The 27114-nt window shown below is 45.6% G+C and overlaps 1 protein-coding gene across 3 annotated transcripts in view; it reads right to left on the bottom strand.

Annotated features, from left to right (window-relative positions):
- Rnf38 (ring finger protein 38) overlaps positions 1–27114 on the bottom strand; it is a 122032-nt gene that overhangs the window by 66969 nt on the left and 27949 nt on the right. For all 3 annotated transcript variants that reach the window (XM_076564106.1, XM_076564105.1, XM_076564104.1), the window contains exon 2: positions 1281–1351. In XM_076564106.1, coding sequence (XP_076420221.1) covers positions 1281–1351 — 71 coding nt within the window. The remainder of the gene's footprint in view (positions 1–1280; positions 1352–27114) is intronic.

Below are 27114 nucleotides of genomic sequence, written 5' to 3' on the forward strand. Positions count from 1 at the left end.
TCCCTGTGAAAATTTAGAGATGAAACCCATGGCTCTGGATGACTGTGACAGGAAAGGAGACTCTGGAATGCTCTGCAGCTGACAGAAGCAGTGAGACAGACCATCACCACCAACACGTTTGCAAAGTCTCAAGGATTGACTAACTCCTCATCTCCAACAGCAGAGCAGGCTCTTCATCGAAATAAGGAAGAGGATCACTTGGGCTGGTCTGCCCTGGCAGCTCCCAAGAGAATGACGCATTGCATGCACAGAAACACAGGAAAGGGAAGGAAACCTTTGGGAGCCACTGGTGAAAAACTAAATCTGATCTCATCCAGATCAGCAGCAGCTATTCCAAACACATCCAGACCACAGAAATCTGCTGGGAGGGGCACTAGAAAGGCCCCCAGGCAAGTTTCTCAGACTTTTCCCCTTTTATTTTTGATATTATAAAGGTCTTGCGTAAGCCAGGAGGCTTGGAACTTACTAGGAAGTAGAGATGCCCTTGAATCCTCCTGCCTCCACCACCAAGTGCCAGGACTGCAGATGTGCACTACCAAGCCCACCTTAAAAAAAAAAACCACAATGGCCAAGCAAGATGGCTCACATTCTTTAATCCCAGAACTTTGGTAGTATGAGTTCAAGGCCAAGCCTGGTCTTACATAGCAAGTCCCAGACCAGTCCCAAGGCTACATAGTGAGACCTTTCCTAAAACAAAAACAAAAGCCAACCCACAACGAAACAAACCCACCATTAATTTGGACATGATTTTAAAATGCAACAACTCAGGTCCAAAGTAGTAAAGTAAACACACACACACACACACACACACACACACACACACACACACACACACACACTCACATTCAAAAGAATAAGAAAGAAAAGGGGGAAAAGTGATGACAATGTATAATCAACTATAAAACGTAACAAATTTGGAATGTCTGTGATATTCCCACTAGCAGCCCATGAATTGCTGCTAACTGCTCAGAGAGCACAGGTTGGTATGTTAAAATAAGCCTATGTCCAGCCTGAGAAAGAGGAAGGACAGAGACACAGAAAGGGACCTGGAGCTCTAGGCAGGAGCCCAGCCACCTCTTCTGAGGGCTGAGATGCAGGTGTTCTGGAGCAGTCCAATAATCCAACATACAAACCAGGAAGACCGCCTGTACGCGGCGTCTCCACATGACACCCTCAAGCCACCCCGGGGGGCCTGAGGTCCAGAGTTACACAGGTGAATCCAGTAGCACAGGAAGGGTGGCATGCATTCTCACGGTGGCAGACATCAACAAGGACCTCACCTTGTCACTGTCATCATGACAAATGTGGTCGTGATGGATGGACTGGCACTGAAAAGAAGCACCAACACTACCTACGAGAAAAAGAAGGGAGAGTTAAGCAGCAGTAATCCCTCATGTTAAAACTGCTTTACCAATCCAGGAGACCTACGTCCATCATCCCATCTAACCCTTGAACAAGCCTGTAAAGCAGCAGGGCGAGATCACTGGTGGATTTTCAAAAGTTCCCCGTGCAGGCGCATGAGGGCAGGAGTCAGACAACAACCGGTAGGACCAGGTTCTCCTCCTACCGTGTGGGTCCTCAGGACCCAGCTCGGCCTCAGGCTTGCTAGCAGTCATCTTACCCACTTAGCAATCTGTGGGCACTATTTGTAGCTTCTTCACAGAAGGAAAAAACAGACACTGACTGATCCACAAAAAGCAACAGTGAGGAGGCAGATCTGAAACTGAAGCCTGGTTAGCACACCCCTGACTCACACTCTGAAGCACAGCAAGTGGTCTACTGTCCGGGGAGACCCCCTAAGTAAACACATCCTTCAGTAAGGCGAACCCCTACTGACGAAGAATGTAATTACATTCCTGTTCCGTGTACACAGACCTTGAGGCTGACCCTATAAATTCAACATATAAAATACAATTTACCCAGGCTCGATGGCACATGCACTTTGGAAGCTGAAGCAGAAAGATCAAGAGTCCAAACACAAAGGACAAAGGGACAAAGAGCAGTCTTTGAGACAGTAGAGTTTCTTTTGTTTTTTAAGTCTATGTCAAGTAAGATTTCAAGTACTGCTAGGCATGGTGGCATACACCCTCAATCCCAGCACAGATGGATCTCTGTGCATGAGGCCAGCCTGGTCTACACAGTGAGTTCCAGACTAGCAAGGTTGTATGATAAGACTCTGTCTCAAAACAAAACAAAGATATGAAATATAAACACAAATATAATTGGAACAAATAACTGTTGTGAGGTTTATGTGTGCATCTCTCTATGATACCAAAGCTTGCCTTGAACTTGTGCTCATCTCTCGAGCTGACCATAGGCAAGAACCACTACACAAGTTCTAATCACCTGGGCCTTTTTTCTATAGATTTTGGTTCCTATTTCACATTATACACAAAATGGCAATTAAAAGCTCTATATAATATTTAAAAAAAAGAAAGCCAGATGTAGTAGCATAGGCCTTTAATCCCAGCATTTGGTTGGCAGATGTGGCCAGAAGAAAGGCTAGCTCAGTTGGTAGAGCATCAGAATCAATCTCAGGATCATGGGTTCGTGCCCCACATTGGGTGCCAAAATGTAGCTGGAAGTTTCTCCGGTCCTGCCCTGCCCCAGGGTCTGGAGAAATCTCTCCCACCCGCAGCCCACAGCCACTTGGTCCCAAGTAAACACACAGGTTTATATTATTTACAAACTGTATGGCCTATGGGTCAGGCTTCTTGTTAGCTAGCTCTTATAACTTAACTCAACCCATTTCTATTCATCTATATGTTGCCATGTGGCCGTGATATTACCAGTCTGCTAGCATCTTGTTGCTCCTTGGGTGGTGGACTGGCGTCTGCCAACTCCACCCTTTTCTCATCTTCAGTTCGAATGTACCACCTAACCTTATCCTGCCCTGCCATAGGTCAGTGCAGCTTTATTTATCAACCAACCAGAGCAACACACATTCACAGCATACAGAAAGACATCCCACAGCAGGCAGAGGCAGGTGGATTTCTATGAGTTTGAGGCCAGCCTGGTCTACATAAAGAGTTCCTGGCTAGCCAAGGATATATAGTGAGACGAAAGGAAGAAAGGTAGAAAAATAGGAAGGAAGGAAGGAAGGAAGGAAGGAAGGAAGGAAGGAAGGAAGGAAGGAAGGAAGGAAGGAAGGAAGGAAGGAAGGAAGGAAGGAAGGAAGGAAGGAAGGGAGAAAAAGGGAAGGGGGGAGGGAGGGAAGAAGGGAGGGAGGGAAAGAGAGAAAAGAAGCCAGTCTTAGGGAGAAAAAAGTAGAGGGTTTTTCCTAGCACTTGGGAGGCAGAGCCAGGTAGATCTCTGAGTTTGAGGCCAACCTGGTCTACAGAGTAAGATCCATGACAGGCACCAAAACTATACAGAGAAACCCTGTCTCGAAAAAGTAAAAAAGTAGAGGGTTTTGTTTTGAATATATAATCTCAAAGAAGATGAAAAAATGCAGAGACAGGAAGATCACCATAATCACATCAAGCCAATCTGGTCTATACATGGTGTTCTAGGCCAGCGAGGGCGTTAAAATCTATGTGGGGTGTGTGTGTGTGTGTGTGTGTGTGTGTGTGTGTGTGTGTGTGTGTGTGTGTAGGGGGGACTAATGTGCTTTTATTGCTAGGGATTGAACACAGGACCTCATGCATTCTAGGCAAGTGCTCCACCACTGAACTCTATCTCTAGCACACACCCGGTCCCAATTTTCTGAAAAGCATACTGCCATGAATAAAAAGTTAGCACCCAGAAACTAGACATGGTGATGCATATCTGTAATCCCAGCACATGGGAAGAAAAGCAGGTGGGATCTGTGTGAGTCCAAGACCAACCTGGTCTATACAATTGAGCTCCAGGCCAGCCAGGATTATATAGTGAGACTGTCTCAAAAATAAAAATAGAATAAAGTAAAATAAGAAAACAATCTCACTTATAAGAATAAGAATAAAAATTAGGCTGATAAGATAGCTCAGTAGGAAAGGTGCTTGCTGCCTGACAATCTTGAGTTCAATCCCAGGACCCACACAGTAGAAGGAGAGAAAGTCCAAGCTGTGCTCGGACTCCAAAAGTACCAACAAACATCCTCATGTACTCCTCACACCAAATAAATACGATTAAGTCGTATTCCTGTAACTGGTTTCTTATGAACACAGCATACTGGAGACTGCTGGACTGGCAAACTGTAGGATCTGACAGTTACGAGCACACACCAGACAGACAGCAGTTCATTCTCACATAAAACTCATGTATTTAAGCCAACAGAAAGATCAGATGTGGCTGGGAGCTCCTTGTGGAACACTGTCTAATGACTGTAGTTGGGGCCATCAACACAACCTCAGCTCCATCAGGCCTGGAGAAAATGAAAACTCCAAACAGCTGATCTAGGAAATCTCTTCTAAAAGAGAGTATTAAAATAAATGAAACTAGGATGGAACTCTAGCAGTTGAGAGGATAAGACAGGAGGACTGAACGTTAAACGTCAGGCTGGGGAAACGGCTTAGTGGGCAAAAGCGCTGGACACTCAAGCATGCAGCCCTGGAGCAGAATCCCCAGAGCCCACACATGGACACTAGCGTCCCTAATCCTAGCACTCCCACGGGGAGATGGGGTGCAAAGACAGAAGAATCCCAGAAGCTCAAGGGCCCGCTGGCCTGGTGTGTCCAGAGGAAAAACCAAGATGAAAGAAAGGCTGACACCGGAGGTTGCCCTCTGAACTCCATATACGTCAATGTCTGCCACTGCAAACACGCAAGCATGCATGCACGCACGCATGCTCGCATGCACCCGCCCCTACAGAAAGTTTGAGGCCAGCCTGGGCTACATAGCACAAAATATTCAAATAAACAGAAATGAACAAACAAACAAGCCAGATGTGGTAATACATGCCTGTAGTTACTCCAGATATTAAGGTAAGAGGTTCACTTGAGCCCAGAAATGTGTGGCCACCCTGGGCAAGTTAGTGAGATCCTATTTCTAAAAAATGAAATGAAATTAGGGCTGAGGCTATAGCTCAGTGCTCAAGTATTTGCCTAGCATGTGTGAGGCCCTGGGTTGGATCCACAGCCTGAAATAAACAAGCCAACGTCACTCTCCAGCCTCCAGACAGACACTCATGGTAACACACACACACACACACACACACACACACACACACACACACACACACTTTTCTTTGTGTGTACCTGGGGAATGCACATGAGTATGCAGGGGCATGTGCCCACGTGGAGGCCATAGCAGGGATGCCAGGCGTCTTCCTCTACCATGGCTCACATTACAGTCTTAAGTCCGGGTCTACTGCTGAACCACAAGTCGCAGTGCCTACTACCACCTGGACCAGAAGCACTGCGGGGACACAGCGGACGGCAGGTTGGAAAGAGTCGGAAGGCATGTGAAGAGGACTGGGGCTGTAGCCCAGCGCTGAAGCACTTGCCTATCAGTCACGAAGCCTAGTTCGACCCCCAGGACTTCAAAGAAGAGTGTGAAATCCAGGGGGAGAGCAGAGGAATAAAAACCCAAGTATGGAAGCCAAAATTTACAGAAACTAGAGAACACAAAGAAGTCAAAGCTGCAACAATGACAGGAGAATAGAGAAGTTACAGAGCCAGACTCTACCTCAGTTAGGCTTTTCATCCATGGGGTTATAGCCGAAACACGAACAACAGGTGTTGTCTGTCATGTTCAGAGACTGCTGAGTGCAAACAGTCAACTCGGAACACTCATCTCCCTCGACCTATGGGTAGTGCTAGTGCTAGTATCTATCCAGAGGATACAGCTCTCCTCCTCAAAATACTTTTCTTCAGGTTGCCACAGTAAAACAAGGTCACATGACACCTCTCTTCAACCTTAGGAGGAACTAGCAAAACGTTTCCAAAGCGACTGCATCATTTTACAATCCCAGCAAGATACAAAAGGGTATTTTCAGTAGTTTCTGGAGAACAGCCCACTTTGGAGTCCTGTCAGAATGCAGGACTGTGTAATCGTAGGAAAGTCACTCGACAAATCATATGCCTCTCTCACTGGAGAATGGGAGCAACATTATCAGCTCAGATGGAAGTCACACAGCACTTGAGAGTTAAGGTTCAACAAACGAAAAGCTAGTAACATGCATGAACACGAGCAATACAACATACCTACAAAAGGAAGTCACCTGCAACACGGGCTGTCACAGAGTGCGTGTGAGGCTAAATTTAGCACATCTAGCTTGGAAACTGTCAGATTGTCATGGGGGGGGGCAGTGCTCATACCCATGTACACATGCAAGCCACATGGTCTGTTTATCACACTCAATCCCTTCCCCTGGAGACAAGGATTCTCATTAAACTTGGAGCTAGTCTGGTGGTCAGCAAGCTCCAGGAAGGCTCCTGTCTACACCCCCACAGCACTGGGGATACGGGACATGCCGGGCTTTTTATTGGGCATTTTCCTGAGGATTTGAAATTAGATCTTCTTATTTACACAGGGTTCCTACCCACTGAGCCATCTCCCAGGCCCAAATTGTTACTTGTGTATCAACAGAGGAAGTTAGCAGCATCCACCTCCTTTCTCCAGATTTCCTGAAACTGTCTCATTTGTTAGCCGGAAAAGCTTTCTGGCATCATCAACGTAAGAATGAATGGTTGAATATAACTCTGTTGCTTCCTATGGACTATTTACAGCTCTCCTGAAAACTACTGACATGGAAAAGCCATCAAAACAGACTAGTATTTTTTTTTAAGTAAACTTCAAAACAATAAATATACTAAGTTCTTATTTATAAAAACAATCAAACCAGGCATGCCATTAATCTTAGCACCTGTAAGGCAGAGGCAGGAAGATTTCTGTGAATTTGAGGCCAGCCTGATTTATCCAGCAAGCTCTAGGACAGTCAGGACTACACAGAGAGACCCTGCCTCAGGAAAAAAAAATCATAAAAATTGAAAATACATACAAACTATCCACAGGACCCATCCTTAAAAAGGATAATAGGACAGTGCCATGTTTCTGTACTATTTTCTTTTTCTATAATTGTAAGCTTGACTTGTATGATTACCAAAGAAGGATGGAGGCGACCTCTAAGTGGGTAAAAGCATGTGCAGGTAAGCCTGGCGACAGGACAACTGTCCTGGTGCTGAGGCCAGCTGGCCTGGTGTGAGCAGCACAGCAGCGAACAACAGAGAGCACTGCCTCAAACAAGGTGGAAGGTGAGTGAGGACAGACTCTCAAGGTTGTCCTCCACCCACGCCATGCACAACCACACCCAGACAGACAGACAGACATAGAGGTAACAAAAGAATGTTACTTACACAATTAAAGTACAATCATATAACCTGAACTACTAATTACGTAAACTTAGGCACTAATTTAACCTTCCTATTCAAACTTTTCCCCTGAAGCACCTCATGGTCTAAGCACCTTGAAAGGTAGTTTTGGTTCCATCGGCCAAGGCCACAGTGGCTGGAGTACTGCGGCCACGCACAGCGGAGGGAGTAGGGCTCCAGGAGGAGGGAGCAGAAGGGAGAGCAGAGCGAGCTGGAGGCAGAGCAAGGCTAAGACACTGTGACGCTGTGACGGACGCCTGCCCACACAGCGCCCTTTCCTCCATGCTGTCAGGCACTGCCTGTCAGAAAGCAACCTCTGCTCAGCCGGGAAGACATCTGCTGTGACTTCAGCTATCTAAGTGCAACCCAGCCAAGCCTTCCAGGAAAACCAGCGGACACATAAAATCTATGTCACTCCATCTCACAGGCACTTTACCTGCTCCTCAGGGTCACTCAATTACTCTACCAATTATTCTTTCAGTATTGATCGCCTCACTTCAGATTAATTCCAAAACTATCCATCCTCTCCCATACGTTATCTCACCAGACACTCCTTGATCCACACAACTACCTACTTCTAGAACTAGAAACCAGGTGTAGTGGCACAGGCAAGGATCACAGGACTCAGGAGGCACAGGTGGGAGGCCTTTCTGTTTGTTAGATATGGGATGCAAGTGTGTCTATGTGTGTGTACATCACATGTGTGGGTGCTCTGAGTCCAGAAGACAGTGTTGGGTTCCCGCACGTGGAGACACAAGTGGTTCTATGAGGCCTGATGTGGGTGCTGAGGATAGAACTCTGGTCCTCTGGAAGAGCAGCAAGCATGCTTAACTACTGAGCCATCTCTGCATTCCTTAAAAAAATCATTTTGAGACAGGGTCTCAACTCGTAGCCCTCGCTGGGCTGGAACTGGCTGTATAGACCAGAACTCAACAGAGATCTGCCCAGAGGCAGGAGTTTAAGTATGGCCTGGTCTACACATCAGATTCCAACCAGTCAAGATCCTGTCTAGAAAAGAAAACAAGAAGAGAGGGAGGGGAGGGGAGGGGAGGGGAGGGGAGGGGAGGGGAGGGGAGGGAGGGAGGGAGGGAGGGATAGGCTGATCCTAACATCCTCCATACAGATGTGATCAAACTGCCCAGTGTATTGAAAAGCGCCCTTCTGACATGTAACTGAAGTGCATGGTAAGAATGGTGTCATGAAATTCCACTGCTGAATCCAACAGATTCCCCTCCAGTCAGTCGGTCACAGCTGGAAAAGCAGACTCCCACAGAAGTCTGTGGCTAGAAAAGAAACCGGACACTTGGAGGACAGGCTACAGCAGCTGGCTCCCAAGGAAAGGGACTGAGCTGGGCCCTGTTTAGTTCCTAACCCAACTTCTCTACCATTAGTCACATGGCCCCGAAAGGAGCAGGACAAGAAAACTATCCGCCCGCGCAAGGAGCTTCAGTAGTGACAGCAGCAGGTAAAGGGTGGCTCAGCACCCACCCCAGGAGGAGGTGACAGCCGCGGACAGACAGAGTCCCAGTGTGAGGAAAGACCAACGCCACACATGCTCACGATGAAAAAGGAAACAAAGCGACTGTATCATTTATATACAAGCACAGTAACCACTTCGTTCCTGAGACACGTTAAGACTCAAATACCAGTTAGGAATCACTACAAGCATAAAGACAATTAGCATACACTGCTACAAAAATTTCAAGACAGGGCTGGCGAGCTGGCTTGGCAGTTAAGAGCACTGACTGCTCTTCCATAGGACCTGGGTTCAATCCCCAGCACCCACATGGCAGCTCACAACTGTCTGTAATTCCAAGATCCGACACCCTCACACAGATATATATATATAATGCATATAAAAAAAAATTATTCCAAACCTCAAGCCAGAAAAACCAGAAAGCAACAGAAAGAATGACTAAATATGAAGAAATGGACTCAACAATGAGTCAGACGATCTCTAAACTGGAAGAAAAAAACCTGCAAAAGCAACCAGACCCACACTGACATGCACCTATAGTCCCAGCACTTGGAAGAATGAGGCAGGAGAGTCCAATATTCACAGTCATCCTCTGGTATCAGACTGTCTCCCCTAAAAAAAGAGGGAAACATGGGGACAGAGGTGTTGGGGAAGAGTGAGTGGAGAGGAAGGGTCCTGGACCAGAACCTATTGGCTCTGACACAGAGGACACAGGGTCTACACTAAAACGCACACAGACAAAATTAAAATTCTCGCTAAAGCAACAAAGCTGTCTATACATCCCAGCTTGAAACATCAAGTTCACCCTGCCTTCAGGAACACCATAGCTACTTCTTATATTTTTCAGGACAAAAAAAGTTTACAAGCTAAAGAGTAAAATCTGAATTAACAATGAAAGTCCATCCCCTTCCAAATGCTGTTGGTGCTTTTTCCTAACCTGAAAACTTAGCATCACTGTAACCTTCAAAACTCTTCTTGGCTGGGGAGACAGAAGGCTCAGTGGTTAAGGCCCTTCCAGCCCCAGCCCCGATGAGAACGAGAACAGACTGCACGGTGTCGTCCTCCACCAAAACAGCAAACGCAAGAAGGAAAGTCAGGACTGGCCGGGGGTGGTGGCAGCGCACGCCTTTAATCCCAGCACTCGGGAGGTAAAGGCAGGCCGATCTCTGTGAGTTCAAGACTGGTCTGGTCTATAGTGAGTTCCAGGACTAAACAGAGAAACCCTGTCCCAAAAAACAAACAAACAAACAAACAAGTAAGAACTGGAGAGATGGCTGAGCAGTTAAGAGTGCACGCTGCTCTTCCCAAGGCTCCAAGTTCAGCTGCCAGCACACTGCCTATGCTCCATGGAATCCTATGTTCTCTGGTCTCTGCAGGTACCTGCACACACACAGCACACACTCATAAAGACACACATACACACATAAATGAAAATAAAAATGCTTTTCAAAGAACCAGTTTTCTTTCTCTTCATCATCTTTCCTGGAGCTCACTGATTCAGACATTATCATCCCAGACCCCAAACAATACCTGTATATAAACACAAAGGCTCAGATTTCCTAGGCTAGGATGGGAATATAGCTCAGTTATAAAGTATATGTTACGTACTTGAGGTCCTGGGTTCAATTTCAAGCACTATACAGAAGAAAAGAAAAAGAAAAAAAGAAAGAAAGAAAATAATCAGAAACCCTCTCAGGCTCCCAGGACACACAGTACCTCACTAGGGTTCAGAATCCATAGGCTGACGCTGGGGTCCAGTGGGAGAGCCTTTGCCTAGCACACACAAGGGCCCGGGTGTGATTCCTGGCACTGGAGGGGAGGGCAGGAAATCTACATGAATGAACCAGCTCACTATTAGTAAAAAGTGTGTTACATCCTGATGCTTCCCTTCTAAAAAATCAGAGAAAATACGAACTTAAATCAGCAATAGAGAGTTAAGAATCAGAAGCCAAAAAAAAAAAAAAAAAAAAAAAAAAAAAAAAAGAATCAGAAGTAAAGACCAGGAAGGAAAAGACATACAGAATAAAGTTAATCACAAAATGCTTTCTGGGAAAATGCAAACATGGTTGAGGTTGAGAAATTAAATACAGTTAAGTTGCTGGACAAAGACGGCGTCAGTGGGACTCCACGACACACAACAGCCTGAGAGATCTATGACGACAACATAGGAGGAGGAGAATCAAGTTCTAAAGGTGCAAAATACGGTTTTAAAACCACTCATAACAGAAAATTTCTTAGAGCTGGAAAAAGAGATGTCAATCCAGATATGAAGTGCTTAGAACCCCGAGCGACAGACCAGAGAAGAATCGGCCCTCGTCACAATTAGAACAAAGACATCGTCTCGGCAGCAGCAGCAGGCACACCATGTCCCCTAGGCAGACTGGCAGCAGGGCAGCAGATTATTCAGCTGGAACTTTACAGCCAGGAGGCCCGGGCAGACGCATTTCAATTCTGACTCAACTGCCAACCCAGACCACTATAGCCAGCAAAACCGTCTGTTGTAACTGAAAGGCAAATAAACACTTTCCATGATAAAAATAGGCTAAAGGAATGCATGAGCACTAAGCCAGCTCCATAGAAAATACTTACAGGAATCCTTTGGACTGAACAGAAAAACAAATTCTTCCACGAATCCACAGCAAAGAATAAACCACACTAGGATAATAGTTAAGCAAGAGAGGAAAAAGAAAAAAACCACTACAAAATCAACAAATGGTGGGAATTAATACCCGCTCTTCAACAGTAACTGAGTACTAAGGTCTCAATTCCCCAACCAAACTACAGAGGCTCCCACACCACTGGGCTCCTTGAGCACCTGCAATCACACGCACAGACCTACACATAGGCATGGGCGCACACAATTGAAAATAAAAATAAATCTTTGGAAAAAAGGGCACAGACTAGTAGACTGGATCAAAAGACAGGAACCATCTCATCTACTTGCTGCCTCCAGAAACAGACGTCACTACAAAGGCAGATGTCACCCTAGGGTGAAAGAATGGGAAAAGATCCAAGTAAACAGGCCTGGGAAAGAAGCAGGTGCCACTGTTCCAATAGCTAACGAGACAGACTTCCCACCAAACTAGTGAGAAAATATAAAGAGAGTCACTTCATACTGACTAAGGGAATGGAAGAGGACCTTAAGATTCTAAAAGTATGCCTCAAGCAGCTGCACCCGATTTCCTAACAAATAATATCAGATTTAAGCCAGATTAACTCTAGCACAATACTAGTGGGTGACTTTAATACCGAACTCTTATCAATTGATATGTCTCCCTAACAAAAAATAAACAGAAATATGCAAATTAAATGACATTATAGATCAAATGGACTTGACATCTATAGACTATTCCATCCAAACTCTGCAGAAGACACATTATTCCCATGGAACTTTCTCCAAAATGGATCACATATTCTGAGACAAAGCAAGTCTCAACAAATGCAGGAAAACAATTCCTTGTAGTCTCCCTGATCACAATGGAATAAGACTACCGGAGGTGGTGGCACCACCTTTAATCCCAACACCCAGGAGGCAGAGGCAGGGGGATCTCTGTGAGTTTGAGACCAGCCTGGTCTACAAAGCGACTTCCAGGACAGCCAGGGCTACACAGAGAAACCCTGTCACAGACCACAACAACAAAAAAGCCAGAGAGAGCACAAATAAATGATACATCTGAGAGCCATCAAAAATGAAGGATAAGCCAAACCCCAAATCAGTAGATGAAAAGAAATCAAGATCAGGGCAGGAATTAATTAAAGGGAAACAAAAATAACAACAAAGAATCAATGTAACAAGAAGTTGGTTCTTTGAAAAGTACAACTGACATACCCTTAGCCAGACTAATCAAAAGACAACAATTAATAAAATTAGAGACTCAGATTAATAAAATTAAAGATAAAAGGAGAGCCACTGCAACAGATAACAACCAAATTCAGAAAATCATTAGGTTTTATCTTAAAAATAGGCATCATAAATAAAAAAATAGAAATACAAATAAAAATAACCCCAAATTTACCTTTTTTTTTTTTTTTTAAAAGACAGTGTCTCTCTATGCATCCTGGAGCTCTCTATGTGGACCAGGCTGGCCTTGAACTCACAGAGATCCTCTGCCTCCCAACTGCTAGGATTCAATGTGTGCACCACCACCACCACCTAGAAGTTAACTTTAAAAACAAAACCACCACAACAACAAAACTCACAGTGTCAGCCGTCACCTGGAATGATAGCCTAAGGAAGATGACCCGGTGGGACCTTCTTTCTCTCCTCCACCTCTGAGAAAGTTCACCTCCAAGTGGCCGTGAGCTTCCCTCCCACAGTGCGGCACTTGGGGCTTTAGAGCCTCGGGTGTCTGGCTCTCCCCACTCGACCTCCCCCCTTGATGCTTGAGGACCACAGGACCTCACACAGGACCTCACACAGGACCTCACACAGGACCTCACACAGGACCTCACACAGGACCTCACACAGGGCCTCACACGGGACCTCACACAGGATCTTACACAGGACCTCACACAGGGCCTCACACGGGACCTCACACAGGGCCTCACACAGGGCCTCACACAGGATCTCACACAGGACCTCACACAGGACCTGACACAGGGCCTCACACAGGACCTCACACAGGACCTCACACAGGACCTCACACAGGACCTCACACGGGACCTCACACAGGACCTCACACAGGGCCTCACACAGGGCCTCACACAGGACCTCACACAGGGCCTCACACAGGACCTCACACAGGACCTCACACAGGACCTCCCTCACACAGGACCTCACACAGGACCTCCCTCACACAGGACCTCACACAGGGCCTCACACAGGATCTCACACAGGACCTCACACAGGACCTCACACAGGGCCTCACACAGGATCTCACACAGGACCTCACACAGGACCTCACACAGGGCCTCACACAGGATCTCACACAGGACCTCACACAGGACCTCACACAGGGCCTCACACAGGGCCTTCAGCCCTCCAAGTCAAAGACCGACTCTACCACAGCGCAGATAAACTTCTGTTCTGGAGTCTGAGGGAAGAGCTGATATAAACAGCTCATAAACTCAGGGTTGCCCCGAGGTCCTCTGAGCTGAGCCCATGACTCATGCACCAGTTTACTGAACCGCTCTTTTCCTCCTTGTGCTTCTTGGAGGGAAAACCTGGGACTTAGAAATGATTTAACAATTTCTGACAGGACTGAGAACAGAACCTACGGAAACTCATGTGTTGGGCAACTGTTCACAAGCTACAGCCCCAGTCCTTTTAAAATAAATACATATATAAATAAATTTTTAAAAAAAACTTAATTTCTTTGTATTTAAACAAAAGCTGGGGGCTGGAGAGATGGCTCAGTGTTAAGAGCACCAGCTGCTCTTCCAGAGGACCAGGGTTCAATGCCCAGCAACCACATGGCAGCTCAAACTGTCTGTAATCTAGCTCAAAGTGACCTACACTCACACAGACACACATGCAGGCAAACCACCAATGCACATAAAATAAAAATAAATAAATCATTAAAAAACAAAAAGCTGGGCAGTGGTGGCACACGCCTTTAATCTCAGTGCTCAGGAGGCAGAGGCAGGCAGATCTCTGTGAGTTCGAGGCCAGCCTGGTCCATAAAGAGAGTTCCAGGACAGCCAGGGCTACATAGAGAATCCTGTCTGAAAAACAAACCAACAAAAAGCTGGAACCAGTGAGATAACTCAGCTGGTAAAGACTCAAGCCTGAGAGCCTGCGGTGACAGAGGGACACATATAGATGTAAAGAAAGAACCCGTCCACAAAGTTATCCTCTGATTGCCACTTGGTGACAAAGCATACATGCATCCATGCCCCCACAAACTAATATTGACAATGCATTTTTCTTAAATTACATTTAAAAATTAAGCCGGGCGGTGGTGGCGCACGCCTTTAATCCCAGCACTCGGGAGGCAGAGCCAGGCGAATCTCTGAGTTCGAGGCCAGCCTGGGCTACCAAGTGAGCTCCAGGAAAGGCGCAAAACTACACAGAGAAACCCTGTCTCGAAAAACCAAAAAAAAAAAAAAAAAGAAAAAAAATAAAATAAAAATTAAAGCCAGGCATGGGGGCATAAATCTGTAATCACAGAACCTGGGAGCAAAGGGAAGGGAATCAGGAACTCAAAGTCTGGCTCTACTACATACTGAATTCAAAGCCAGTCTGAGCTATCCAAGACCCTATCTCAAAAAAACAAACAACAACAACCTTAAAAAAACCATGACTACACCAAATCTGAAATCTAGTTGTTGACTAAGTTTAAATACACATCAAGCTATGCTGACTAGCTCTTGTGGTTCTATGTAGCTAGAAGACCTAAACCAAACACTGTTATTTCTGAATCTTCAAACAGCCATGCATTTCAAGGCCTAAATAACATGGGAACGAGAACATATATAACACAAGGAAATGCCCATTAACAAACAGCCTGCCTGAATAGGTAGTCGGGCCAGCAAGATGACTCCGATGGTAAAGGCACTTGATGCTAATGTCTGACGGCCTGGGTTCAAGCCCTGGACACGGTGGAAGCAGAGAAACAGCTCCTCCAAGTCATCCTCTGACCCGACACATGCCTCATGCACTGACATACACAATTAGGAACGTTAAAGAAATCTCAACTAAAAACTCTCAGTGGTGGTGCACGCCTTTAATCCCAGCACTCGGGAGGCAGAGGCAGGCAGATCTCTGTGAGTTCGAGGCCAGCCTCAGAAAAAACACCAAAAAACAAAACAAAACAAAACAAAAACTGTCTCAGTCACTCTCCCCCCCCAGCCACTCCCCCTCAGCAACTCCCCCTCAGCCACCCCCCTCAGTCACCCCTCCCCCTCAGTCACCCCTCCCCTCAGTCACCCCATCAGTTATCCCTCCCCCTCAGTCACCCCTTCCCATCAGTTACCCCTCCCCATCAGTCACCCCTCCCCATCAGTTCCGCCCCCCCCCAGTTACTCTCTGATGCTGTGATAAAATAACTATGAAAAAGCAACTTAAGGGAGACAAGAGTGTGTTCTGTCTCACAGTTCAAAGGTGCATCTATCTATCATGGTGGGAAACAGCTGGTTGCATCACATCCACAATCAGAGAGAAATCAATGAATGTGTCTTTTGGTTCTCCTCCATTCATGACCGTGCCTCCCTCATCTCGCTAAGCCTCAGACTTTTAACACTGAAAAAAAAAAAAAGTAGCTATATTTAGAACAAAGGGAAAAGACCTTCACCTTGAACTTAAGCGGTTTTTTATTTTCTTCTCTATCATCGTGCATTTCCAATGAGAGGACATGCACACGCTTCAGCACGTGTGGAGGTCAGAGGACACTGTGCAGCGAGCTCGTTCCTTCCACCCTCACAGGCTCCAAGGTTCAATCTCAGGATGTCAGGCTGCTGTGGCAAGCACCTGGCCCACTGAGGTTCTGTCCCGGAGCAGAAAGTACTGTCACGGCAACAGTCCTTATCTTCAAGTTCTTAACCAGGAGCACTGAAGAGGTGATCCTCCACTGAAATACTGAAAGCCTGCATGCAGCTCAAGAGTGCTAGTTGTCAATGTGTAGACAAAACCTTTCACAGCTCCCTAAAGCTACCTACTGTTTATACCGAGACCACAATGGAGGTCTCCAGAGGACACCAAAGGCAGAGTGAGCATCAGTCTACTGCCCCAAACCATATCCCCACTACTGTATTTCTATTCACCATGTTCAATATATCAGCGTACTGAACAGACATTAGCAAAGCCTGAACAGACATTAGCAAAGCCTGCTTTCTTACACAGACTTCTCAGAAGGGCTGACTATTCTGGATATCAGAGATTGAGCCTACAATCAGAAAATCTCAGTTATCACAGGAAAAAGAAAACAAGGAGGAGCGTTAACTAAGCAAACACTAGACCTACCCCTGGACAGAGCAAGCTGTTTTCTTTTTACTAAATCCTTTTCATAAAGTAGTGTCTCGGGACAAATAGTCTAGCCCTACAATTGACCAGTAGTGTTCAAGTCAACCCTCTACAACTCAGTGTTCACATCTTTAAAATGGAAAGGTACAGTGGGCATAATGGAGATGCCTATGATCCCAACACTTGAAGAGGCAAGAGGATCAAAAGTTCAAGGTCAGCTCGGGCTACATAGCAAGACCCAGTTGTGAAAACTGAAGGTAGAGGAAGGAGAGATGGATCTGAACACGTAAGGTGTTCTTCACTGTGGCCCAGGGCATCTGGAACATCATGCATGCGTGTATTCTTTGACATATTCCCCCTGAAAGTTCCTATTTCCTCATCCCAAACCAGCACGTGACTGCTGAAGGTTGAAACAGACCTGAAGAACACCCAACTGAGCTTGGCACATGCTTGCAATCCCAGTAGTTTGGAAAGGAGAAGGAGTTGAGGGTCATCCTTGACTACACAGCAAATTTGAAGCCAGCCTGGACTACTTGAACAACCACTCGATACCTGAATTTACCCTGTAAATGCTTGTAATTGGTTAATGATGGGTTTCTGGTTTGTTTTTGTTTTTTTGGCAGAATGATTTTCTTCATAGCACCACTAGTCACAAGCAGAAGCTGGTACAGATTAGGAATGCCTATAAGACATAGATATTTCTTTTAACACAGAGTAAAGTAAGTCAATAGAAAGTTTATTAATGTGTTAAAAGCTCCCACAAATCTGACTTTTGTGTCATAAATTTTAATGAAGAAAAATGACCAATTTATATAATCTGTGTATTAATTTTCAAATAGAATATAAATGCAGCACTGGAAATTATATGTGTGTGTCACACACACACACACAAACACACACACACACACACACACACACACACACACACACACACACACACACACTGAGTTGTACATTAGAGATCAAAGGATAATCTGAAGTCAATTCTCTCTTTCCACCCTGTGGGTCCTGGGGATTAAAGCCAGGTCTTCAGGCTTAGTGGGAGACACCCTGACCTGCTGAGCCCTAGTCCAGCCCTTGAAAGTTCTTTTTAACCATTTGACTAGGTAGATATGATTTATGATACAGCCCATCAGCATACATTGGCCACCTCCTAGGAACGTCATGGTTGTCAGAACTAGATGCTCCTGGCATCCAGTGAAAAGGAGTCAGGCACATGACTAAACACCCAACAGTGCAAAGAATATGCCCTTCACATGTAGGTAATATGAATGAGTATACCAGGTTAATGGAAGGTTTCTTTGATGAACCTAGCATTAATATGCCAAGAATATGTATTTTAGTATGTACAGACATACATGCAGGCAAAACACCCACACACATAAAATAATGAAATGCTATATATTCTTTTAGTAATGTGGAAGGGAGGGCAAGTGTGGGAGCCACAGAGGTTTCCTGTGGGATCTGAGCTTGCCTCGCCCAGCAGGGCTGCATAAGGGGATGGACTGACCACATGCGTGGTTACCAGGTGATTGGAAAGGTCTGCACTTGGCTGTGCTGGGGGAGGTCTTTTGCTCCACCCCTTGGCATTCCTTTAAAAAGCCCTTTAGAAGAGACAGAAGGGGCCGATGGATAAGGATCCAGGCCCTCCAGAGGCTATCCAGTGTTTCTATCTGTCTCTCTTTCCCCTCTATATTTCTATCTAAATCTCTTATTCCTCACTCCTTTTTACCCTGGGGGAAAAAAGGTGGGGGTGGCCCCCCACAAACAAGACAAAACAGAGGAATGGCTGCTGCTGAGACTACCCATGGTTCAAAAACTTTAGAGTGCGTCCTACTCTGGATTGGAGGTTACTCAGCTGATCAAGTTTTCCAGACTTCTCACTGCGTCAGAGGGATTCTTAATCAGCATGTTGTATGTACAAGGGTTCTTCTGTTTGGGATACTGTGAAAGGTCCGTTTTCTTCCCTAGACAGTACATAGTGGTGGACACCTTAGTTCTTTTCACCAAAGCCACACTATTCAATCCTTTCGTGTATTTATAATCATACATTGTTATGTCCCTGTTTTTAAATTGTGACACCATATAACATCAACTTACCATTTTAACCACTGAAAATGCATAATACAGGGGTATTAATTATATTCCTAATGTGTGTGAACAGTTGCGCTGCTACTTTCAAAGCATTTTCATTACCTCAAACAGAAAACCTGTATATAACTTCTCTCCTCACCAATGTCCTCTTTAAAAAAAACTAGTTTCAAAAAACTTACTTTCAAGTTATGATATGCTGCCACCAGGTGGTGAGAGGGTGTCATGGCTGCCCATGACTGGCATGGGGGCAGGCAGTTTCACCTTTGCTAAAAATTAGAATAGCAACACCTTCTATATAATGAACCTTTAGCTCCCTCCAAAGCCCACAGCAAGTATGGAGAAGAGCTGGAGTGCTGGTTGGTAGCAGAGCGACTGCTTAGTATGTGCTTGAGTCCCAAGTGCCTCCACAGAAAATAAGAAAATAAAGACTAAAGACTAGTAACTAACCTCATACAAACTTGAAACAAATGAAGTTCGGGAAGATGTTTAAAGTAAAGAAAAGGAACCTAAACTAGTGACTGTGTCACTGATTCAATAATCATCACTTTACCTTTCCAAGGTTCAAATTAACGAGTTTTAGTCTGGTACCAAATGATCTCCAACTTTTTTTTTTTGGGGGGGGGAGGGGGTAGTTACCAGGGGATTGATTGAAGGGTTGTGTTTGCTTAGCAAGTGATCGAGCACTGGGCCCTTTCTTGGCTTGTGTTTGTTTTGGGAAGGGGTGCTGGGTGGCTGGCCTTGATCTTGATCTGCTTCTCCCCAGGAGCTTAGACTATGGGTGCACACCATCATTACTGTGTTTTGTTGGTTTGTTGTTCTTGTTGTTGTATTTTTGTTTGTTTTTTGAGTCAAGGTTTCTCTGTGTAGCCCTGGCTGTCCTGAAACTCACTCTGTAGACCAGGCTGGCCTTGAACTCACAGAGATCTGCCTGCCTCTGCCTCCTGAGTGCTGGGATCAAAGACGTGCCACCACCACCCTGCCCAGCTGAGACAGGATATTGTTATGTAGCCCACACCAGCCTCAAATTCAAAATCCTCCTTCTTCAGCCTCCCAAAAGATGGAATAACACATATGTCCAACTCCAAAGTATTTCTTTGGCAGGAAAATTATTTATCTAGATCTGTTTCATGACATTTTTTCTTTTTACCTTTAAATTCATATATTAGCACACATGACTCCAAATAGCCAAACAACCGTGAGCAGCGAGAACAATGCTGGAGGAACACAACACCCTATTTCAAATTCCACCACAGAACTGCAGTGATCAGCTCAGCACGCGCACAGCGACACATGGACTAATGCAGCAGAAACAAAACTGCAGAACTAGAGCTGCCCTTAGTCACAACAACAGGGCCAAACCACACACTGGAGGCAAGAGTCTCTTCAACAGACAGTGCTAGGAAACCAGATGCGAAGAAAACTAAAATTAGATTCCTATCTCTCACTGCGTAAGAATCAATTCAAAATGATCAAAGACAGGAAAACATTTCAGGACAGGGGCACAGGCAATGATTTTCTGAATACAACTCCACTATCTCAAGAAATAATAGCAGGAATTGAAAAATGGGGACTGCAGCAAATTAAACCGTTTCTGCACAGCAAAGGAGATGATCCCAAGTGAAGACGGCAGCCTATAGACTAAGAGAAAAAATTACCAGCTATTCGTCCTTCTGGGAATTAATACACAAAATACATGAAGATTCTAAAAAACTTTGGTTCAAAAGAACAAATAATATAAGCAGTAAGTAAACAGACACTTCTCAAAAGAAACACAAATAGCCCATAAAAGCACACACACACAAAAAAAAAGTTCATCATCTTTAGTCCTGGGGAAACTACAAATTAAAACTATGCTGCAGGCTGGTTTTGTACTGGTGATGTAGTTAAATTGGCAGAGTTTTTGCCGAGCTGCACAAAGCCCTATGTTTGAACTCCAGCATATAAACTGGGGTACAGTGTTACATGCTTATAATGGCAGCACTGTGAAGGCAGCGGCAAGAGGACCAGAGTTCAAGGCCAGCCTGAGACAGGTAAGATCCTGTCTCAAAACCTTCACTGAGAGCAGGACGCAGTAGCACACACCCACAACCCTAGGGCTGGGGAAGCTGAGGCTGGGGCTCTCAGGGCCACCCTGGGCTATTATTAGACCTTGTTTACAAAACAAAGCCCCTCAAAAGAAAATGACGCTCAGACTCCAACTCCCCAGTCATACAGCTATTCTCAGGAACACAAAAGACCAGGGATGAGTGGACTGCACACCTTTAATCCAAGGCAGAGCCAAGAGGATCTCTGTGAGTTTGAGGCCAGCCTGGTCTACAGAGCAAGGTCCAGGACAGGCACCAAAACTACAGAGAAACCTTGTCTCAAAAAACTAAAAAAAATAAATAAATAAAAAATAAATAAACCAACAAAAAAGCATGATGGTTCCTGCCTATAATCCCAGCATTTGGAAGGCTGGGGTAAGATGATTCCATGAGTTCAAGACCAGCCTGGGTTATGCAGTGAGAGTGCTAAGTGTGTCGGCCTATGCCTGTATTCTCTGCAACTGGGAGTCTAAAATACGAAGATGTCTTCAAATTCAAGGCCATCATGGTCTACAAAGTTAAGATCATTCCAAAAAGCCAAACAGGTGAGGAGATAGTTCAGTTGGTGATGTGCTCGCTGCAGAAGTATAAAGACCAAGTTTGATCCCCAGGCCCATGTAAAAGGCCAGGTGTGGGGGCTGGAGAGATGGCTCAGAGGTTAAGAGTACTGGCTGCTCTTCCAGAGGTCCTGAGTTCAATTCCCAGCAACCACATGGTGGCTCACAACCATCTACAATGAGATCTGATGCCCTCTTCTGGCCTGCAGGTATACACGCAGGCAGAACACTGTATACATAATAAATAAATCTTTAAAAAAAAAAAAAAAAAAAAAAAAAACCCAGGTGTGAGGGCTAACACCGGGGAGGCAAGACAAACAGATCCCTGGGGTCAGCTTTCCAGCCAGCCAGTAACAAACTCTGTTTCAAGACATACGGTGGAACACACACACACACACACACACACACACACACACACACACACACACACACAGTCCTAATCAAAAAATCATTTAATTTGGGAAAAATGGATGGACCTGAAGATCATTATATTAAGCAAAACAAGACAACGTCAGAGAACTATATTTTCTCTCATATGTGAAACAAAGAATGTGTGGTTTTGTTTTTTGTTTGTTTGTTTGGGTTTTCTTTTTTTTTTTTCCCTGAGACAGGGTTTCACTGTGTAGCTTTCCGCCTTTCCTGGATCTCGCTCAGTAGCCCAGGCTGGCCTCAAACTCACAGAGATCCGCCTGTTTCTGCCTCCCGAGTGCTGGGATTAAAGGCGTGCGCCACCACTGCCCGGCAAGAATGTGAGTTTTTAAAGGCCATGAAAGTAGAGAGGGAACTACCTGGAGCCTGGGAGAGGGGAAAGGAACCAGAGGGTAGAGAGGACCAAAGGACAGCAATGAGTGTATGAAATACTTTGTATAATAAATATAAGCTATGGAAAATGCAGCGTAATGGTACAGCACCGGCCTAACGTGCAAGGCCTTGGACTGGACCCCTAGTACTACAGAAAGAAAACACATCCGTACACTGAAAGGCTAAGGCCTGGGTTGGAAGATGGCTGGGGGGGGGGGGGGGCGGGCAAAGTGCTCATTGCTCAAGCATGAAGACAGACCAGAACCTACATGTCTGTAATCCCAGCACTCCACAGAAAGACAGGGTCCCACACTGTACTGCAAGCGAGCCTGGAATTCCCTATGATCCTTCTGCCTCGGTTTACCAATTGCTGAGGTTACAGGTGTAAGTCGTCATACCTGATTTAACCATTACTAACCTTTAAAATTAGACTGAGATGTAACTGACACATCATAAAATTCACCCTGTTAAGCTTCATTAGTTTGTTGAGGACATTCGTAGTTACACACTGCTCACGGCTAATTTAAGAGGATTTTTATCACCCCAAGAAGAAATGCCACACCCCATTAGCAGTCACCCTACTTCTTCTCTGCCTTCTCCAGCAGCTGTGGATAAACCAACAGATATTCCTACCACAGCAGATTTGCCTATTTGGGACATTTTATATTAAGGAAAGCATACGGGATAAGGGGGGGGGGTGTGCCTAGTTCCCCCATGCTGTAGCATGTATCAAAGGCCTTGTTTTGTTTTATAAATAATATTGCATGGGATAGACATACCCCATCTTGTGTATCCAATCACTAGCTGACAGATATTTGGGTTGTGCCCACATCTGGGCTATTATGCAGAATGAGTGATCTGCAACCGTCAGTTTTTACATAAAATGGCACTTTCAGCTTTCCTGTGAGCACACCTCCGAGTGGAATTACTGGGTCCTACCTAACTGCTGACCCTCATGAGGAACTGCTCAGCGGCTTCCCACGGTGGCCGCAGCTCTTCACTCCCCACTGGCGACCTGAATGCCCAGACTTCACTGCATCTTTGCTAACACTGGTCTGTCTTTTACAGCCACGCTGGTGGATGTGCCGTGGAAACCAATGTTTTTGTGTGACAGTGTAATAGCCAAGTGTATACTCTGAGAGACACACACTGAGCTATTTCTAGATGAATGCCATGGGATCTGGATTTGTTTCAAAATTACACAGAGTAAGGTTGAAGGAGTGGGTGGAGATGCAGAGGAATAGAATTGTCAGTCCTGGGTGACAGATAAACATGTGTTCACCATATTTGCAAATTTCCATAACAAGTGCTATAATGTATCATAGATAGGACTTCCATGCGTTTTAAAACTCCAGAAAACTAGTTTTACATGTCAGTAATACAAAATATACGCCTTCAAGCACTTCACTGCTATTCTCTGTCTTTGCTTGATTTCATTATTATCATTATTATTATTATTATTATTATTATTATTATTATTATTATTGTGGGAGGGGCCACAGCGCACATGGAGAAGTCTCCTTCCACTTTACACGGTGCTGGGTGTCAAGCTCAGGTCTTCATCAGCAGGAGGCAGGAAGAGCTTTGCAGAGCCATCTCACCAGCTGGTAGGTATTGGTTTGTTTTGATTTTAGTACATTTATTTATTGAGCTTGTGTACATATGTGTGGGTGAGTGTAGGTGTGCATGTCATGCCACGGGTGTGGGCCAGAGGTTGACTTCGGTCCCTGGTTTGAACTCAGGTCTTCCAGCTCAGCAGCAGGGAGCCTCACCCCTTCAGTCATGTCACCAACTCCTCAGGCATTTTTTTAAACTTGAGGTAAAACTTTGTGCTTTATAAACGCATCAATTTCTCCCCTACTGCTGTGTGTGTGTGTGCGTGCGTGCGTGCGTGCGCATGTGTGTGTCTGTCTGTTGTCTGTGTGTCTGTCTGTCTGTGTGTGTGTCTGTGTGTGACAGAGTGGGAGAGGGAGAGCTATCTTTCTAGTTTAGGATGACAGAAAAAGGGTTCTCCTACCAATTCCGGATTCTTCTGCCTCAACCTACTAAGTGCTCCAATTACAGACATCTGTTACTCCCCTCTGGCTAGTATATACTGATCTTAAATCCTCTACTACATATCAGTTCCTCAAGGTTGCATATTGTGACATTTTGTTTCTCGACTTGAAACAACCTAGGAAGAGACTCTCCATGAGGGCTGTGTGAAGAGACTGGCTGTGGGACTGTGTCTCTGGGGTTCTCTTGACTGTTCATTAGGGGAAGATGAGCCACGGTGGGTAGCACTGTTCGCTAGGGCAGAGAATCCGGAAGTCTGTAAGTGAACTGAGAGCAAGCTCCTGTGCTACGCTCTTGACTGTGGATGTGGCCAATGTCTTCAGTCCTGCGCCCGACTCCCCCACAATGACAGGCTCTAACCTGGAACTGTGAGCCTAATAAGCTCTCTCCCTTAAGTTGCCTTATCAAGGTATTTTATCACAGAAACAGGACAGGAAACTCAAATTTATATTTATGCTGATTAACCAAAAGCATGTTTTCATCCAACAGCTACAAATGTGAACAACATAGGGCTGGAGAAAGGACTGTCTGAGAGGGCATATGCTCTTTCAGGTACTGCTCCTTCAAGAAGAGAGAGAGAAAAAAAAACTGGGGACTGGGGATTCAGGCCAGTGACAGACAGCACCAAGTCTAGCAGGCAGAAAGACGCTGGACTCAATCCTCAGAACCTCAGAATCCTCAGAGGGACTGGGAACAGGGCAAGGGGAAGGGGCGGGAGGGAAGGAGGCTTGGGAGGCCTGGTGAGAGCTCAGGACAAGGAGCAGCTGAGGTCTCAAATCAGAACAAAACCACAGAAAAATACTAGGTAAGTTCCAATGCAATGGGAGCCCCTCAAGTTTTAAAGTAGGCATGTGACCCAATCAGTCTCCCTGGCCCACTGCAGAGAGAAAACAGGATGGAGGCCACAGAGTGGTATGTGGACCAGTTCAAAGGCTACTTACTTCAGTAGTTCAGAGAGAGAGAAGGATACAAGATACTTTGTGTCTCTATGGAGTCCTGGCTGACCTGGACCCTATCATCTTCCTGCTTTGGCCTTGCCAGAGCTGGAATCACAGGCACCGTCACCGAGCCCTGCAGTCCTTATACCCTTGTGTGTTCTGCTTGTAAGGGCCTAAGGACAGCCTGTCGGCAGTCAGCTCTCTGTCCCCACACGGGTGCCGGGGCCTAAGGACAGCCTGTCGGCAGTCAGCTCTCTGTCCCCACCTGGGCTCCGGGGTCTAAGAACAGCCTGTCGGCAGTCAGCTCTCTGTCCCCACACGGGTGCCGGGGTCTAAGGACAGCCTGTCTGCAGTCAGCTCTCTGTCCCCACACGGGTGCCGGGGTCTAAGGACAGCCTGTCGGCAGTCAGTTCTCTGTCCCCACACGGGTTCTGGGGTCTAAGGACAGCCTGTCGGCAGTCAGCTCTCTCTGTCCCCACACGGGCTCCAGCTCTCTCTGTCCCCACACAGGTGCCGGGGTCTAAGGACAGCCTGTCGGCAGTCAGCTCTCTCTGTCCCCACATGGGCTCCGGGGATCCAACACAAGTCATCAGACTCAGGGACAAGCACCGTCACCCACTGAGCCATCTTGGTGGCTTGTGAAGTGCATTTTGGAGCTGGAATGAAAAGGCTTTGGAGAATGATGTGATGAGAAGAGGTATACAAGAAAATTGCAGATGCCAAAACGATTCCCAGATTTCCAACTAACTTAAGCAATTGAGTGCCATATTCTCATGAAAAACACTAGGAAGTAGGTAGTCTGCCTGGATAATAATAGTTTGGGATATGTTAAGTATGAATTTCTTGTAAAATACAAATTTGAAAATTCTCAGCATATACGTGGTATTTATATCTCTGGAAACAAATGCTATCGTCTAGAAAAAGAACATAGAAAAGAGGTGAGGGCACAGGCCCAAGTCCTAAGGATGAGGAAGTGATGGGGAAAAGAGACCATCAAAAAGTTTACACAAAGGGAGACTCATCTGAAGTGGTGGGAAACACCTCTGACCCCAGCATTGGGAGGAGGAGGGGGAGAAAGATTAATAAGCGTCTTCCAGCAGCCTGATGGCTGGAGTTTAGTCCCCTACATGGTGGGAAGTCCTACAACTTTTCAACTAACTTCCAGATAGATGAAGCTGGGCATGGCAGCACACACCTTTAATCCCAGCACTTGAGAGGCAGAGGCAGGCGGATCTCCATGAATTTAAAGGCTAGCCTGATCTACAAATCAAGTTCCAGGACAGCCAGGGCTGTTACACAGAGAAACCCTGAAAAACCAAAAATAGATAGATAGATAGATAGATAGATAGATAGATAGATAGATAGATAGATAGATAGATAGATAGATAGATAGATAGATCGATCCAGTGAGAAGTGGACAGACAGGCAGACAGACAGACAGACAGACAGACAAAGAGATCCAGCGAGAAGTGGCCTGGTACCTCGGTTGCTGAATCAGTCATTGATGATGGTAAGGAGCTGTTTCAGGGAGGTAGAAAGGGTCAACCCAACAGGCTGCAGGTGGCTAACAGCCTGTTTCTGACTTAGCCAATTTTTCCCCAGCTTTAGCCAGGAAACAGGTAAATAATCTCACCTCACCCTGCTCTACCAAGCCTCCCCCTTCACACAGTCCCCTCCAAGCCAGGGCCAGCACTCTCCCCGGCTGCATTCCTTCCCTGGCCATGGTTGATTCACATCCTCTCAGAACAAAGGCAAAACCCAACCTGGTTGAAATGCAAATCTTAATCATATTTTAGGGATCATGTTTGATCAGATTATGATTCATATAGATCACCTCTTCATGTAACCCATAATATAGATTCTACGGAAACCAGATTCTGGAAAATGCAGTACTTACCAAATGGAGTACTTACTAA

Source organism: Peromyscus maniculatus, chromosome 2 (assembly GCF_049852395.1).
Source record: "Peromyscus maniculatus bairdii isolate BWxNUB_F1_BW_parent chromosome 2, HU_Pman_BW_mat_3.1, whole genome shotgun sequence".
Taxonomy (NCBI): Eukaryota; Metazoa; Chordata; class Mammalia; order Rodentia; family Cricetidae; genus Peromyscus; species Peromyscus maniculatus.